The sequence below is a fragment of the Perca fluviatilis genome, chromosome 20, assembly GCF_010015445.1.
Source record: "Perca fluviatilis chromosome 20, GENO_Pfluv_1.0, whole genome shotgun sequence".
NCBI classification, from domain to species: domain Eukaryota; kingdom Metazoa; phylum Chordata; class Actinopteri; order Perciformes; family Percidae; genus Perca; species Perca fluviatilis.
Window position 1 is genome coordinate 25,263,354 of NC_053131.1, and position 16,034 is coordinate 25,279,387.

Consider the following 16,034-nt stretch of genomic DNA (forward strand, 5'->3'; position numbering starts at 1 on the left):
TTTGGACGATATGGACAGGAGGTATGAATGCTCTGACCAATAACTCGTTCATAGGGAATGTGAGTAGTATTTTAAGATAAACTTGAACTCCTTTAACCTCCTGCCAAGCACAGGTATATGATTCATCCTGTGCAGTGTAATCGTCACTAGCAGCAGCCTCGAGGAATGTACAGTACTGCTAGTGTACACATGACCTGGTGCAAGTGCACACCTGTGTGTTTTTTATTACCATAACAAACATGTGCAAGCATAAGTTAAGTTAAGAAGCTGCTTGAAAACGCTTCATCTTTTGTTTTGGGGAATGATATAACTGGGAAGTGAAGAGTCACCCTGTTAGAGCCTGCCTGAACACCGGGCTATGTTCAGGCAGCTATTTATGTTTTACTGTATTTAGGCATGTTCTTTTCATTTATGTTTCTCTTTATACATCAGGAGATACATATAATGAGTGGAGTAACAGTGGAGCTCAAAACCTTTGCTGTGCTTACAAATCTGTCTCTGCATCCTTTAACATCTTTCAGATTGATTACAGCTTGAATTTGTTTTGTCTTCCTGCAATCCTTTTGTTACAAGTAAATCATATTGATTTATGTATGTTTCCATCTTCATGTGTGTGTGTTTGTGTGTGTGTGCGAGCATATGAAACTGAGAGAAACTCTGCCATTTGCTTCAGGGCCCAAAACAAGCTAAGCGTTGTCCAGTTGCGGGCCTTCAGCCAGAGTGCTTCCTTCACTCGCCAGGCTTTATTGTTCTTCAGGCCTTCTCTGCACAGCAGGAGGATGTTGTCTGTTTCTTGATTCACATACTGGCCCTTCTCGACTGACACACACACACACACACACGCACACGCACACGCACATGCACACACATACACACACACACACACAGACACACAAACAAGCACAAGTACAGACAAACGCACACCATTCATGTGGGAAAGAATGGGCCCAGCCTGGATTAGGCTATTCCCCTGTGTAACACTAGACAAGGCATTCAATATCTCCAGCCTTCTCTGTCCAAACAGTGTCTTGGCACAGGCTGAGTGGAGGGCTGGAAAATCTCAAAGCTGCTGTTGAGTTTTTGGTGTGACCCACTCTTTTTTATTATAACGACTCTATAAATGCTTGCAGACCCTTAACTTGGCCTGTCCCGTTGAGGGGGATTCAAGAAAGTCCCGTTACACAAACCCATTATGTACCCATCACTGTAAAGTGCACAGACATACAAGCAAGAGTCAACAAACAAAGGTGAAGATACAACGAAACACACAAGCCATCTATTCTTTCACTGTGTCCACTTTTCTCATCAGGAGTCAAGCAGTGGCAGCTGGGAAAGAGACAGCTGGGACTTCTTAGTCTTGCTCCTCTGCCTCCACACACACGCATGTGCACGTGCACACGCACCCACACATACATGCACGCACACACGGACGCACACATGCACACACACATTGAAAAAATGAGAGCCGGGCTTTTAGTACTAAGGAATCACATGTCACACACATAAAAAACATAATTTCTCATGCGCCCTGGAAAGAAAACGATCAGTGATGTGGGAGGAAGAAATAAAAAGAAGGGAGAGATGGAGGGGGGAAAGAAAACAGTTCAGTGAGTTTATAGCAAGCCATCAAGCTCAACAGTTTTTTTTCCTACATCTATTGTTTCTGCGGGCGCTGTGAGGCTAATAGAGGCTATCAAAGCACTCAGAGGCCCTCACCTTGTTGAAGTGTTTGCAGCCACTTAGCTCATGCTCTGACCAGTCTTGGAAACTCACAGGAAGACAAATAAAAAGAGAAGTAAAAAAGAAAAAAGAAAATCAGGATTTGAGTTTTTTTCCCCCTCCACATCCCCTCCCTATTCTTCCCCTACTTCTAACATCTGGAAAATCCTCATCTGGCAGCACACAGTGGAAGCAAGTGAAGCCAGTTAGATGCTGTCTGACTTTTCGTTCCCCTCCTTTTCTTAGCTTTTTCTCTTTCAGCACCTCTGGATTCCTCCGGCATCTTTTTCCACTCTTACTTCAACGGTTTCACCTCTTTACATGTCTTCAGAGTCCACCTCGCTTCTCTGTTGAAGTTTTTGTTGGGTGGTTTTGTTGGCAAAGATGTAGACGCTTTATTACTTCTTGTTTTGCACCTTCTATTCTTTTTCTCCAATGCCCTTTTCTGTTTTAAGAAAGTCATCAAAGACATCCCTGTATTTTCCCTGTCTTCTCCTAGAACTCCTATTAAAACTAGGTTGGTGAATTTTACTAGTAAAAAATAGTAACAAAGACATTTATACATACTTAAAAGCATAGTTTGACATTTTGGGATTTACTTTCATTCGTTTTCTTGCTGAGAGTTAAATGAGAAGATTGATACCACTCTTGGTTCAAGGAGAGGTATTGATCTACTTATATTATTATTAAATGTGGCAAGAAATCATGTATTTCCCATAATGTTGTACAATTCATTTAAAGCTGTATATGGCTGGAAATGTGAATCTAATATTCACTCTTCCAGCTCAAGAAAACAATATCTGGCTTTTTAGGTGCTAAATGTTGCTTAATTTAACATATTTATTATCCTCTCCTTAAAGGCTCTTTAGTATAACCATTAATAATCCTAATTACTAATCTCCTTTCCATCCAGTCTGTCTCTCTCAACTTTTTCGGTTTTTGTTTGATTTGGCCAATGACGTGCTGTGAAAGCAATCCTCCCCAGTAAAGCCAGTCATGGTTGACCACTTTGACTCCCCTAACTGGAGCAAAGCAAAGCAGAGCAAGCCACATCTGGCAAACGGTTCTCACATCTGGTTTGTGTATCAGCTCCTTGCATGGCCGTCTACCACAAGAGTCTGATCGCATACCTCGAGAGACAGATGAGATGAGCTCCAGACGCTCCGCTCCAGGGAAGAAAAGCTGGATGACGGTGAGCAAGTTCATGTTCAGAGGACAGACAGAAAAATGGCAGGAAACGTCACTCACTGACAAAATGTCACACAAGGAAAGGCAGCTTTATTTGTATAGCACATTTCAGCAACAGGGCAATTCAAAGTGCTTTACATAAAACATTAAAGAGCAGTTAAAAACGATTAAAACATTTAAAACAGATAAAATACTGTGCAGTGTAAGAAATTATTATTATTATTAAAGAAAGACAACATCAAAAAGAAATACACAGAGAAGAAGCTGTATTTTTTATTTGGGCTAAGAACTTTCTATTGTTCTTTGAATTTCTATTTGTTAGAGCAGTGTCCAGAAAAGAGAGCTAGAAGGTGAAAACATTGCTTCTTTTAGGTTTACAAAAACACACAAAATTACAAAGTCAGCTAAACTTGAAGGCCTAGGGTCTTTAAAGCAAGATATCAAACGGTTTAGCAATCACAATACACGTAATTAAGACCAGACCAGGGCCATTAAAAATAAATGAGACATTTAAAACTTGCTTAGATTAAGTTAAAGAATCACATTGGTATGATGACAAAATGTATCATGCAGAAAGACAAAAAGCAGAAGTTTACTAATGGAGTTTGATCCTCATCTGTGGGATTTGGACTGCGTTCCAATAGTTACATGTAATGTAATACCGCCCTCTTGTGTCCAATCTGTATTCTGCACTTAGCTGACAATTTGGGTAATAGGCTCTAACACTGATGGAATATCATGGCAATAGGCCTTTTTCACATCTTTTTTGTTTTGCACTTGGTGCAGCGCAATGCAAAGCCCGACTTGCTATCTTGAGGCAGCGGGAAGTGATTGCGCCATTGCTCAACAAAAACCTGGTCTAAAGTCAATAACACAGCGCCCACATTGTTTAAATAGCAAATGCACCTGCGCCCAACTTTGAGCCCATGGGCATGCTGGTCTTACAGGGAGGCGTGTTCAGGTGCATTCTGGGTGTATTGCTATCTTGAGGCAACGGGAAGTGATCGCGCCATTGACCAACAAAAACCAAGGCTTATGCACAGCGCCCGTACACACACACAAACACACACAAACACGGAAGCACAGCAGCACACAAACATGCAAAAGATTACAAATAAAAAATATAACGGTGCAAATCTGCCATCACAACAGCAATGCGCCAAGGTACAAACACGCCTGGCTTTCAAAGGGAATGGGAGATGACGCTCCGATTGGTTTATTGCACGTTACGCCCAAAACACACCTATGATTAATGAAGACACTAAGTACAACCCTTTTGAACCATGCGCCTGGCGCACGGACCCTTTTTTCTCCCGTTAAACTAGCAAAAGTGGATTCGTACGCGCCCTAAATTACGCACCTGCGCCAGACGCTTCACGCCGTGCGCTTAGATCGTTAAAACAGGGCCCAAACTTTTCACAGTATGAAAAGCACAGGTGTAAATAATAACATTAATGATGGCTGAATTACATTTTGCGGTTTTGATTGCAGGGTCCTGGTATCCTCCCTGTCACTCTAACAGAGCCATCGTAAGTGAACACTTTTCCTATTAGGACAAGTCAAAACTTCTGCTGTGAAAAGGGCCTATTGCTGTCATATCGTGTCTCAATAATCTAGAGTACAATGTACAGTTTTTACTAGTTGCTTTGGCACAGTTGTTATGAGAATTATGATAGTGAAAACAGTGAGTGAAATTCTCGCATTTTGTGTTGCTTTCATGCAGAATTTGAATGTATAAGTACAAATAGCTTTACTTGATCCAGTGATACTGAGACAGCTCCTGGGATTAACATGGCTGTAATAAACTGCTTTTCTAAAATAACTAGAACTCTCAGATATGCTTATCAACATGTCCATTGTAATGTATAAACCCTTACATGCAAAAAATATATGCCTATAAAACCTTTCAAAACATAAATGTTTACATAGTTAATAAATCTGGTAGTACATTAAAAGGAGGTTACAACAGATGAATCTTCAAATTCACTTTGTAACGATTATGTCACAGAAACATGACACTGAAAATAAAAATGTGACAATCAGTTTACTTACTTAAAATATTTTTTATTTCATGCAAAATAATTCCAATAATCCTTGTTCATTATAAAATGTTTACACTTTATTTTTAAGATCTGGCAACATGATAAGACTGTTGTGAAATCTCTACATAAACTTTCAAGGCCACTCAAACATCCAGCCATTCTTAACACATTCTGAACCTACTGTTGATCTCAATTACAAACTTCTGCGTACCGTAAATGTAGTTCTACAAGAGGCACTGGCACAACATTTGAATGCACAGTGCACTCCTGTTTAGGCAAACAGCAGGGGTAGTGATAATATTTGATTTCTCTCTGGTAGAGCACCTTTCTCATTTCAGTGAAAAACAAATTTTTTATTTGGTGTCGAAGCAAAATGTATTTGAACCTGGATAAAACAGCAAAAATAAATTATTCTTTCATCATGCTCCCCTCATTATTTGGCTAAACTCAATTATTTGAGACAATGTACTGTGCAGCACAATTGCATAACAATCAGGTTTCTTGCACTTTTAAAGCAAAAATAAACTAAGATTGAGCAGAAAATAACACTTTTGAAATATATTTGGTTGATAACACAATTTTAAATACAGTTGGGTTGTCTATGCTATTACTGTAATGCAACGGTTTGGATTTTTAACCAGTTTTAGTACACACAGCAACGAATATGAGTATTCCTGAAATGATTCTGGTAGTAGTTTTGGATGAATCCTCAATAGGACTAAAAAAGGCTGACTTTCATTCCTGGCCTGCATTAATTAGTGCCCAGAACATGTAAAGGCTGTATTTAGCTCAAATAAAGTAAATGAATTGTACTATGAAATAACAGAACCTAGAAACCAACCAAACAAAAATGCTATAAATTGCAAAAAAAAAAAAAGAAAAAAAAAAAAAAAAAAGGCAAATTACATTTAAATATTAGAAACCGTTATAACCATGAGCAGTCTTTAGTGGACATTTTCAGGTTCAGAGAGGTCAGAGGTTATGTAGCTCTGGAGTTGGAGGGAATTTGGTGAGAAGAACACTGTAGGGTGAAGGAATGTTGATTGGATTGACAGTACCACTGGTTTACCCTAAACAGGGGGATTAAAAATGTTCACTTCGCTCTGGTCTTATTTAAGTGACGTCCACCAAGTCGAGCAAGAATACTATTGAACATGTGGCGACAGCCACAACAGTAACAGTGAAGTAAAACTGCCATCATGCTGTGCCAGATTTAAAGAAAGGCAGTAGACCAGAATAGGATCCACTTTTCGAGCTCAAAAATACAATCAAAAGAACGGCAAACGTATTCACAAAACACGGATGCTTTATGTGTGTTTTTAAGACCCTTGTGGTAAACTTTTAAAATGCAATTGTCTGGAATTGCACTTCGTACATTACTGGCAATTAATATCAAGTGTTCCATCATGAGAAATATCACTAATGTACAGCACCATGTTAACACATGTTCTTTGTGGTTATCGAAGTTCAGAAAGGCGAAATGAGGTCAAGACAAAACTAAAGCTGCATACAGCATATTAGGAAAATACCAGATATGGGCAAAACAGTGGTCCGATAAATTTTGAATATATTTTTCAAACTAGCTTTGACCTTTCTAGAGTTTTAGGAACGCACTGTGTTTTAAGTTAAAAAGAGAGATCAGAATCAACCATTTGTTCCTGGAAGAGGCTTTAACATTTTAGCAAACATTATTAGTGAAAATTAAAACTAATAGCAAGTTTGAATTGTAACTTTCTAGAACATAGCAAAAATCACTAATACATTTTCTTATATAATGATGTATAATAACAGCTACTGGCATAACCATTCTTGAATATGCTAACACTGGACACAAATGATGTAGTGCCAATATGCTTCTATTCTTCTTCTTCTTTTCTTTTTTTTTTTTTTAAACAAAAGATCTAAAATGAAATATTGTTTTAAAACATATTCAAATAGAATTTTGCCCAAATCTGGAGGACAGTAGGAGCATGTTCAGACTGTGTGTGTGTGTGTTGTGTGTGTGTGTGTGTGTGTGTGTGTGTGTGTGTGTGTGTGTGTGTGTGTGTGTGTGTGTGTGTGTGTGTGTGTAACAGGTTGTTCTTAGGCTGTCTTCTTACAGACATGGATGAAGTAGCAGGGGGCCTGGTTCTGGCCAGGGACGTACGTCTTGAAATCTCCGTAGACGCTGTGCTCCATTTTGCTGTTGAAGGCCTCGGTCAGTAAAGCTTTGAAGCTCTCCAGACGATGAGGGTAGTAGGACAGACGAAATTTACTGGGGAGGCCAAACAGAGCATTTGCACATTAGAATTCCTCCAACCACTCTTTAAAGGCTACTGTCTATCGTGTCTAACATGTCTGGTGAGAGAGACCTTTCTACCTTGACTCGAAGAGATTCTTCACGGTGAAAAAACAGCCCAGACGGTGAGCCAAATACCAAAAGCACATAAACACTGACTAGAGAGTGCCTTTGAGGTAACTTTTTACTCAAAAGGTCACACATCATCGTCATGATTATATTCTGACAGATGAATGTTTATAACGCCTGAAGAGTCAGTCGTTTGATAAACTGAATGCAAAGTTGACACTGCTCTGAATATGCACCAAAAAGGACAGGTATCAGAGCATTATCTGTCACAAATACGGCATGTCACTGTAGCTTTCATTATCAAACACAAACTGTTAGCAAAGCTGCGCGTAAGAGATGACATGATACTAGTTGACTTTGACAATTTGAAAGTGTAATTACTCTTGAACAAGTTTTTCTCACAGCACCTCTTTGCAGTTTTAAAATCCCCGTCAGGTAGTAATTGCTTCTTCCAGCAGATCAATGTTCTCCCCAACCCATTTTATTGTAGCCCTTGAATAAATAGTGGCAGCTAGGGCAAAGAGGGAATTTATATAGAAAATGTCATAGACGGTGGCCATTCAAAGTACTTTAAAAATTGCATAAGAACTAAGAAAACTATAACAAAGAAAGACGCAAATTAAGTGGTGTAACCGACTAGTTCAGACACATACCCTACTGAAACTTCCGTGCTATTAGCTTGAACACTTCGATGCATGTCATACCCCCCCCCTATCTATCCCTTAAAGCAGGGGTCTTCAATGTTTTCTAAGCCAACGACCCCTTAATTGAAAGAGAGACGATCAGGGACCCCCTACTACATATATTGTATAAAATGAAGTTGCATATTAATCTGGTCCTACAATAACTTTTAGAGTTAAAGCATTATAGATACCTTTTTTGCATAGAATACAAAGTTATTCAAAAAGCCTAATAATTTTGGCATGATTTTATAAATCATAATGTTAACCCTTAAATGTGAAACAAATGTGAAAGTCAATCCTTTGGGATGAACTGTATCTGTGGATGGCTACCTTAGTGACTACATTACTTACTGGCCAGTAAGCCTACGATCAGTGGATTTATATTTGCTAATAATATGTTGGAATCAGGTTAGACTTCTTAATTTTTGAAAAAAAACTTTCAAAAATTAACAATAATTTGGAGGCCACCCTGGAGTGACCCTGAGGACCCCCTGGGGGTCCCGGACCCCCTGTTGAAGATCCCTGCCTTAAAGGCTTAGTTAGGATTCAACAAAGTCACACAATAACACAAACAAACTAACCAATCGCAGTAGACTAGCAATTTCCGTGTTCTGCCAGGTAAAATAGCTGTTTTTGTCAAAAGGAGTCTGGTGGCTTTGTAGGAAGCATAGATGCATATTCAAGCAACACTATGTAACTTTTCCTGCTTCGGTCCCCCTACAGGTTGGAAGCGGAGTTGTCCATTACATTACACATGCAAGTTTGCCAGATCGGGTCGCCTCGGCTCTGTAGTTCAAATGACCTGGACAATGTAATTGACAATTCCGCTTCCAACCTGTAGGGGTACCATAGGGGGAAAAGTTACACAGTGTTACTTTAACTTACTTTAACGGCCTCAGTTCCCTGTTAGAAAGGTAAGGCAGGGAAAATATTCTTAATATAGCGTACACTTCAGCTGATATTGACTTATTTAGGCAGGCCTTTTTCTTAGGTGGCTTAAACACGTGTTGCTGCTGATCCTGTCCACAGCAGCACATTGCTTAGCTTCTGTTATGGTACTCGCAGTCGTCCAAACTGCGGACGTGCCGACTGCCATCAACTGTAGCTAACACACTGACTATGGATAAGTACCTCATACAACCCCACTTCAAAATATCCAAACTATCCCTTTAACTAACTAACTAACTAACACTAACTAACTAACTAACTAACTAACTAACTAACTAACTAACTAACTAACTAACTATCTCTGGATGTACTGTATGAGGCCATGCAAATTATAAGGCAAGACTGCCTAATGTTAATTCTAGATTTTTACAAGATTTTTGCATTGACTTTATGAAACACTTGGTTTTTAATTTGCTTCAGCAAAAACAGACATCAGTTTCTGGTTATTTCATCCATTATTAAATACTCACTTGATTCTGCAAAAAATATATTATATTTAAAATATCAAAACATAATATTATATTTACCATAAAAGAGGCTTTTCCCCGCCATATTGCCCTAGTAAGTAGCAAAGGGCTGACCTACCTGACGTCAGGAAGATTTTGAAGGGTTGCCTTGGGCACGTGGATGGTGTAGTCCAGAGTGATCATATGGGGCTTATTGTCGACCCACAGCACCGAAGTGGAGATGTCCTGAGTTAGATCACTCTGCAGCACAACACAAACACACACATTTATGACACGTTTATCAGTATAAGGCACCAAAGATACTTGTCACAACCTTTCCTCTTTTCCTGAGCAGTGGCTAACAGTGAGCAGTGACTGAACAAAACCAGGTGGTAGTTCTTACTTGTATGGACTACATGGACCACGAGAGCAGACTCTGGGATTACAGAGGTATCAGAAGTGGATTTTGCTCTTGCAAATGACTGTTGACATAGTATTTCTATTTAGGCCTTCCAGCTGGTTGGTTCCTATATTGGCTGGATTAAAGAATATAGAGCTTGTTTTGTGGAAAATACATCAAATATGGCTCAATGCTGTTATGCTATTTCTATATTATATCTTTTGCAAATAAGATAGATAATAAATTGCAGGATTGGTTGTTGAATTCAAATTTAGATGTCTGAAACTTCTTTATATACAGTCTATGATCTGAATCCAATCATACTGTATGTTGTCATTGTACTATACTCCATGCAAATAATTTTCAAATCATTTTAAGCCACAGGAACACTTAACTTATTTTGTTCCATCTTCCCAAATAGATTTCTTCTCCTCAGTACTTCTGACATTATCTGTTTTTTCCCCCCCATTGCCAAAAAAACGGCAATTCCGTCCACATTTCCTTCCGTTTCTCTTGGGGCCACTTTCAATGAAAAACCTCGCAATATCCGGCAGGCTCTGGATAGAGATTTAGGTCTTAAACTCAGCTGCTGCTAAGATGGTGTAAAAAATAAAAACATTCATAAACAATTTTGTCTCCAACTCCTTTTCACAAAGCAACGAAGAGTCAGAGATTTTGATTGTCTTTTTTTGTACCGTTCAGGCTGATGGCTTTGTTCTTCTTTAAGTAGCCTCTTACAAGTTTGTAATAGATGCATTTTACTTTTCTTGGGGAATCATTCCAAAAAGTAGCCTGTTCGTTCAACAGGCTGTTTCATATGCAAATGAAATAAGCACATACGTGGTCACTTTTACATGGTACTTTTGGCAACACTGTATTAGTAGATTCTTGGCATGTTACCTTGGAGGGCACCAGGACACCCTAAAAAATAGCAAAGGCCAACAGCACTATTTAACTAACTTTTACTTTTTTTTAAACTACATACAATTAATCTGTTCTTTAAATAACATGTTATACATTGAAATAAACAAATACCCTTGCACTTGATTCAGTTTGAGTTTCTCCATGTAATGCTGCTAACTTACACTGTTGGCCTGTGTGATGTGGTCAGCCACATGATTTCTCTGAAACACATGGAGCCACCAACTGATTCTTCGTTGACAGTATGGAGCTTTACTGAGAGGGATCCACCCATTTTACACGTTCTGTGATCCCCAGCAGGCTTCCCACCATCAAACACAGTCTGTTTGCTGGAGAACGTGACCAAGACAGAAGAACAGCTACCAGGTAAGGGCACTAGCAATTAGGGCTGCCCCCTTTTTTGGTCTTAGTCGATGAAGATTGGTCATTTCTTTATGCTTTTTCATGCTGAATGATTTATTTTTTGATTAACTTATGAGAACATCTCTGGTAAACACAAGTGGTACTTTTTGAAACTCAGTTTTACAGACCCATCGATTAAATCAACTAATCGATTAGTTGACAAAATCGTATGAGTGTTAGTCGACCAAGAATTTCTTTAGTCAAGTACAGCCCTACTGGAAATTGTATTAAAAATTATCCGACTCAATGGTACCACTTCAATGAAGAAGAGGTTTCATGCTAAGCAGGTAGGTTCCGACAACATCCATTAACCAAAACTGAAGGCAGTTGTAGATGTTGATGGTCTTTTCAAGAAGAATCCAAAACGGTACAGCAGCTGTGACCTTCAGCACATCTTACACAGGAGACGTTTCAGCCGTGTTTTTCAGAACTTTTTCAACCTTTTGTTTTATGCACGTAAACTACAGTGACTGTGTGGTGGGCCATAACATGGATGATCTACACTCAGTAATGCCAGAATGCATCGTTTGTAGACGAAGATGGAGGATGAAGCTGCTACTGGTAAAATTACTGAAATGGGTATACAGGGAATAAGGTTGGATGAGTTACAAAATTATCCATCTACATGTCAGTTTGAACCTCTGTGGAAAATAAAGAGGCTTAGTCCTTACCGCAGCGGCCCAGGGTTCGATTCTGACCTGTGGCCCTTTGCTGCATGTCATCCCCTCCCCTCCTTTCAGGTCTTCAGCTGTCCTCTCAAATAATAGGCCTAAAGTTCACAAAAAACAAAAAAACATTCCTAACTCCATTCATTTTAGTACCTTATAGTAGATATTTTTGCCTTGTGGCGCCCGGCCGGTCTCCAGGATGTAGTCGTAATTACGGTGGTCAATGATGAGGATCCCACCTGGTCTGACCATACTGGCAATGTTCTGAAGGGCCAACTTTTGATCACTCTGGTCCCCTTAAGGCAATAACATGATCACTATCAACAGAATGACCTATAATTAAATCACATTGTTTGAATAAAAGATTATGTTATTGGCTTGAAGGATAGATTTTGTTTGGTTGGAGATGATCTTAAATGAATCCCATATATATTTAGAATTTGTTTTGGACATTAAAAGCATGTTAACACGTTCTAGTAGAAACCCAAAACACAAGTATGAACCTCAAAAGTTTACGAACCTTTAAGTAATGGCTCTGTCCCTTTAGATCTTACGTACCTTTAAAGTCTGGTAAGTGGGCGAATGAGTTGCCGAGGCAGATAACCGCATCAAAGCCAGCCCCTGGTTTCTGAATATCCTCTGGTAACGTCAACCAGTTGGCCTCTTCAATCACTGAGGACAAGAGAAGGGCCAAGGAGTTAAACATACAGAGGAAAACATGAGGATGTCACCTGATGAACACTGCAGCAATTTGATTTGACATAACCCTAAAAGATCACGCTCAGTTTATCCAATAAAGACTTTAAGCTTTAAGGAACTTTTTAAGTGTTCTGAACATTTAAACATGACAATTCAATCCTAACAAAATAATAAAATGCTGTACCCCACTGGTCAAAAGCTTGTTCTTTTCTTCTCTCCCATCTTGACTTCAGCGCATACTTGAGCATTTTGTCGCTGGCATCCACGCTCACCATTGTAAAGCCCTCTTCCACCAACATGATGGAGTCAACTCTACAAAATAAAACACGCTCTGTAAATACCAGTTATGTATACAAACAATGGCATAATCTCACAAGTTCTGCTAATAACACACTTTATTGTGTAGTACTACAGCAAAGTGGGACAATGGTGATTTCATTGACTTTATCTTTATCTATTAGACTAACATTGACAAGTGACAACCTCATCCTCAAACAGCAATGTGGTTTGTTAGTAATATCATGCAACGTCTTAATGTTTTACAGGTATAAAGATGGTTGATAACTGATAGTCCGTAGCTCTTCATGCTTAGAAAGCTTGGCAGAACAACATGAACCCAGGCCAAAACATAATCTGAACTGAGGCCGCTGAGTTTCGTTTGGACAGTCCTTGCACTGAAGTGTCTTGAGCGATTACAACTCTTTTCAAATAGTAACTAGTTGTTAAACAATATGCACGAATTTAAAAAATTCAAAACGGAACGGAATCAAATTGATGCACAGTTCATGTTAAAGAGCAACTCAGGAGCAAGACTCATTGCATAATGACCGAAAACTTTTTTATTAACAGTTTTTGTCAAAATGTTGGCACAAGAAACAACAGTATTTCCTAAACTGCAATCATTAACAACAACTGGGTAACTGCAAGATAGTACACAATGGTATAAAAATATATATAAAAAAAGGGCTAAAAACACAACAGTCTTTACGCAGGGAGACCAAGCAAGCCAACAGTAAGAAAGCAGATTTGTAGCTGAAATCCAACCTCGTCCTTGAGTTTAAGGCAACATTTTTTACAAGCTTTGGTTCACTTGGAATTACGCAAAATAAATCTCAGACAAAACAAAAATTCCTCTATGGTTCAGATCAAGGTCATTTATCTGCAAGTCATGATGATTGTATTCTTAATTGAAAGCATGATCTGCAGCTTAAAGCATGATCTACAGCTTCTTCTGCTCATGCATAAGTCACTGCTAGCTCTGATGGCACAACAACTGGAGAGACTGGCATCACAGGCACATTTAGACAGCCAAAAATAGTGAGGCCATTTTGTTGACCTCATTCCACTGTGAGCATGTTTACATCGCCCCGATTGGTTGTGGTGCTGAGACACACTTCTACTATGGAATAGGGTCAGAGTCGGTGTGCTAAATTCCTCCATACTATATCACAGCAGCCATATGTAAGATATCAAGCTGTACTATGTCGATTTTTTTGAAGATTCATGAAAATAATGAGGTTGTTATGATGAAGATGATTAGCTCTGTGAAGTGGCTGTAATGATGGATTTTTAGTGATCAAGAAAATACATTTCAGCAGCCTATTTTGGAGATGGTTCAACTAAACCGATAGATCACTGAATGGATGTTTGTTTAGTGTAAAATCCAGTTGTACAATACATCATTAAATGACAAAATAAATAATAATATTGCATCTCCTGCACAACTTCTCCCAGACAGAAAGACCAATTGAGATGAATTGAGGGACTACACAGACAGGTTATAGTATGCTGTTTTCTTGTTGAGTTCAGCCAATGACCTTGCTGCTGTTCTGTATCAGCAGAGGTACTCAGACTGCATGGAACCAGTCAAAACTCCCTGCTGCAAACCATGTCTAGTTCATCACCCACTGAACCCTACATCTGCTATCGCACACAAGTCAAATTCAGCAGCTAGCTTCCACTTACACAAACAGTACATCTCCCATTCAACAACCCCAAAGTTGATTATGTGCTTCAAATGTGGGTAGGTCTAACTGGTGTAAATGTAAAAGGTAGAAAATGTATACTGATCTTCACAACACGTGTATCTTGAGGCTTTTGTTTAGGCCAAATAAGCCTTCTTAGTTGTAACATAAAAACACTTTCAATCTACATGACTCAGCTCATGGTACCAGACTGCTGCCGAAGGCAGGAACTGGCACAGTGGCTGTTGCAACTCTGCACTTTCATTCATCACTCTCTGGCCTAATCCGGATTTTGTCTAGAGTTAAAGGGGTCACCGAGTTGAAAATCCTGGAAAGTCAAACTAACTTGATTAACTATAGATAATCTCACTTATTATAGAAGCAACATTGGCATTTTTAATACTTTTACATTTCAAATTGTCTGAACCTAAAATTGACTCTTTTATGCAGGTGTAAATCGTGTATTTGTCTATGACTCTATCAAGCACAAGAAACAAAGTAAAGTATACTATCTATTTTACCACAGTTGCTAACGTTACATCAAAATATGCTGTAGCTGGAGAAAGTGAATCGAAATTATTAATATTCATTTAAATTATGTAGACTTGATGTATAGGGCTAATGCCGAATTAAAGATTAGGTTGTGCAAATATAGAAACTCTATACATTTCTTCACTGGGGGTGTTACGTTTGCAGATATACAAGGTATGCATTCAATTGAACACATTTTTAATAGAGTTTGGTGAGACGTTCACTGCCACACCAAACTTAAACCCTTCTCAAACGTCGGTCTGACATTACCCTGTTCCGCAGGCTACATCCAGCACTCTTTGCACCCCTTGCTCTTTCAGCAAAGACACCACCCAGCTTTTGTATTCCTGCGTCCTACTCTGCGTGTCTCCGATGTACAGCTCCCAGACTTTCGCTGCTTTGCCGTCGGCATACTGGTCAGGAAGTCCCTCGGCGGCCACACCGAGAGAGCGGGTCCTAAACACGCTGTCGACCGACATGCTACTGCTTCGTTGAGTGTTTAGCTTACTCAACAAACGAAAGAGGTATTCAGCAACCTGACTGCTCTAAGTGTGTCTGAAAACGAGCTGTCCTCTACTCTCTCCACATGCTAGCCCAGATATAAGCAACAAAGGTGGGGCAAACTTTAACCCAATGACACTGTTCTATGAACTGACGCCTACTTTCTGATAGGATCATGAAGCAAGAGGAGACCGACAGCACCTACTTCCGTGTTTACGTTAGACGTCCTTGACGTGGAAGTTAATGAATTTCTTACCCTAAAATAACCTCCCAGGATCCGTAACGCACAACTGCGTAAATCTATACTTTAGGTGTTTGGGTTAACTAGCCTATATGTCTGAAAATTCGGACTTTAACAAAATTATAACAAAGTTAGCAGAAATATAGGGTTTATTTGCAATTCGATGTCACAATTTTTTTTTAATTATTATTATTAACTTGCACAACACATTTCAATACAGAATGCATATGGTACATGAACTCATGAAAAGGGATAATATCTGAAACAGGTTTCAATAAATGCATAAAATCAAATTAAGAATAAAAGCAAAAGCAACTTAAATGTAGGCCAACTA

The 16,034-nt window shown here is 39.1% G+C and overlaps 1 protein-coding gene across 4 annotated transcripts; it reads right to left on the reverse strand.

Annotated features, from left to right (window-relative positions):
* Nucleotides 1-4,950: 4,950 nt before the first annotated feature.
* gnmt (glycine N-methyltransferase) lies at nt 4,951-15,597 on the reverse strand. 4 transcript variants are annotated; one of them, XM_039786391.1, is made up of 7 exons: nt 15,229-15,597; nt 12,648-12,775; nt 12,323-12,436; nt 11,918-12,060; nt 9,513-9,634; nt 7,002-7,203; nt 4,951-6,944 (listed from the first exon to the last, which is right to left on the reverse strand). In XM_039786391.1, the coding sequence occupies exons 1-6, from the start codon at nt 15,435-15,437 to the stop codon at nt 7,032-7,034; spliced, it is 888 nt and encodes a 295-aa protein (XP_039642325.1). In that variant the 5' UTR covers nt 15,438-15,597; the 3' UTR covers nt 4,951-6,944; nt 7,002-7,031. The 4 variants fall into 4 exon arrangements, with proteins under 4 accessions (XP_039642325.1, XP_039642324.1, XP_039642323.1 ...); XM_039786390.1 differs by having other exon boundaries at nt 6,998-7,203; XM_039786389.1 differs by having other exon boundaries at nt 4,951-6,929; nt 6,983-7,203.
* Nucleotides 15,598-16,034: the final 437 nt, after the last annotated feature.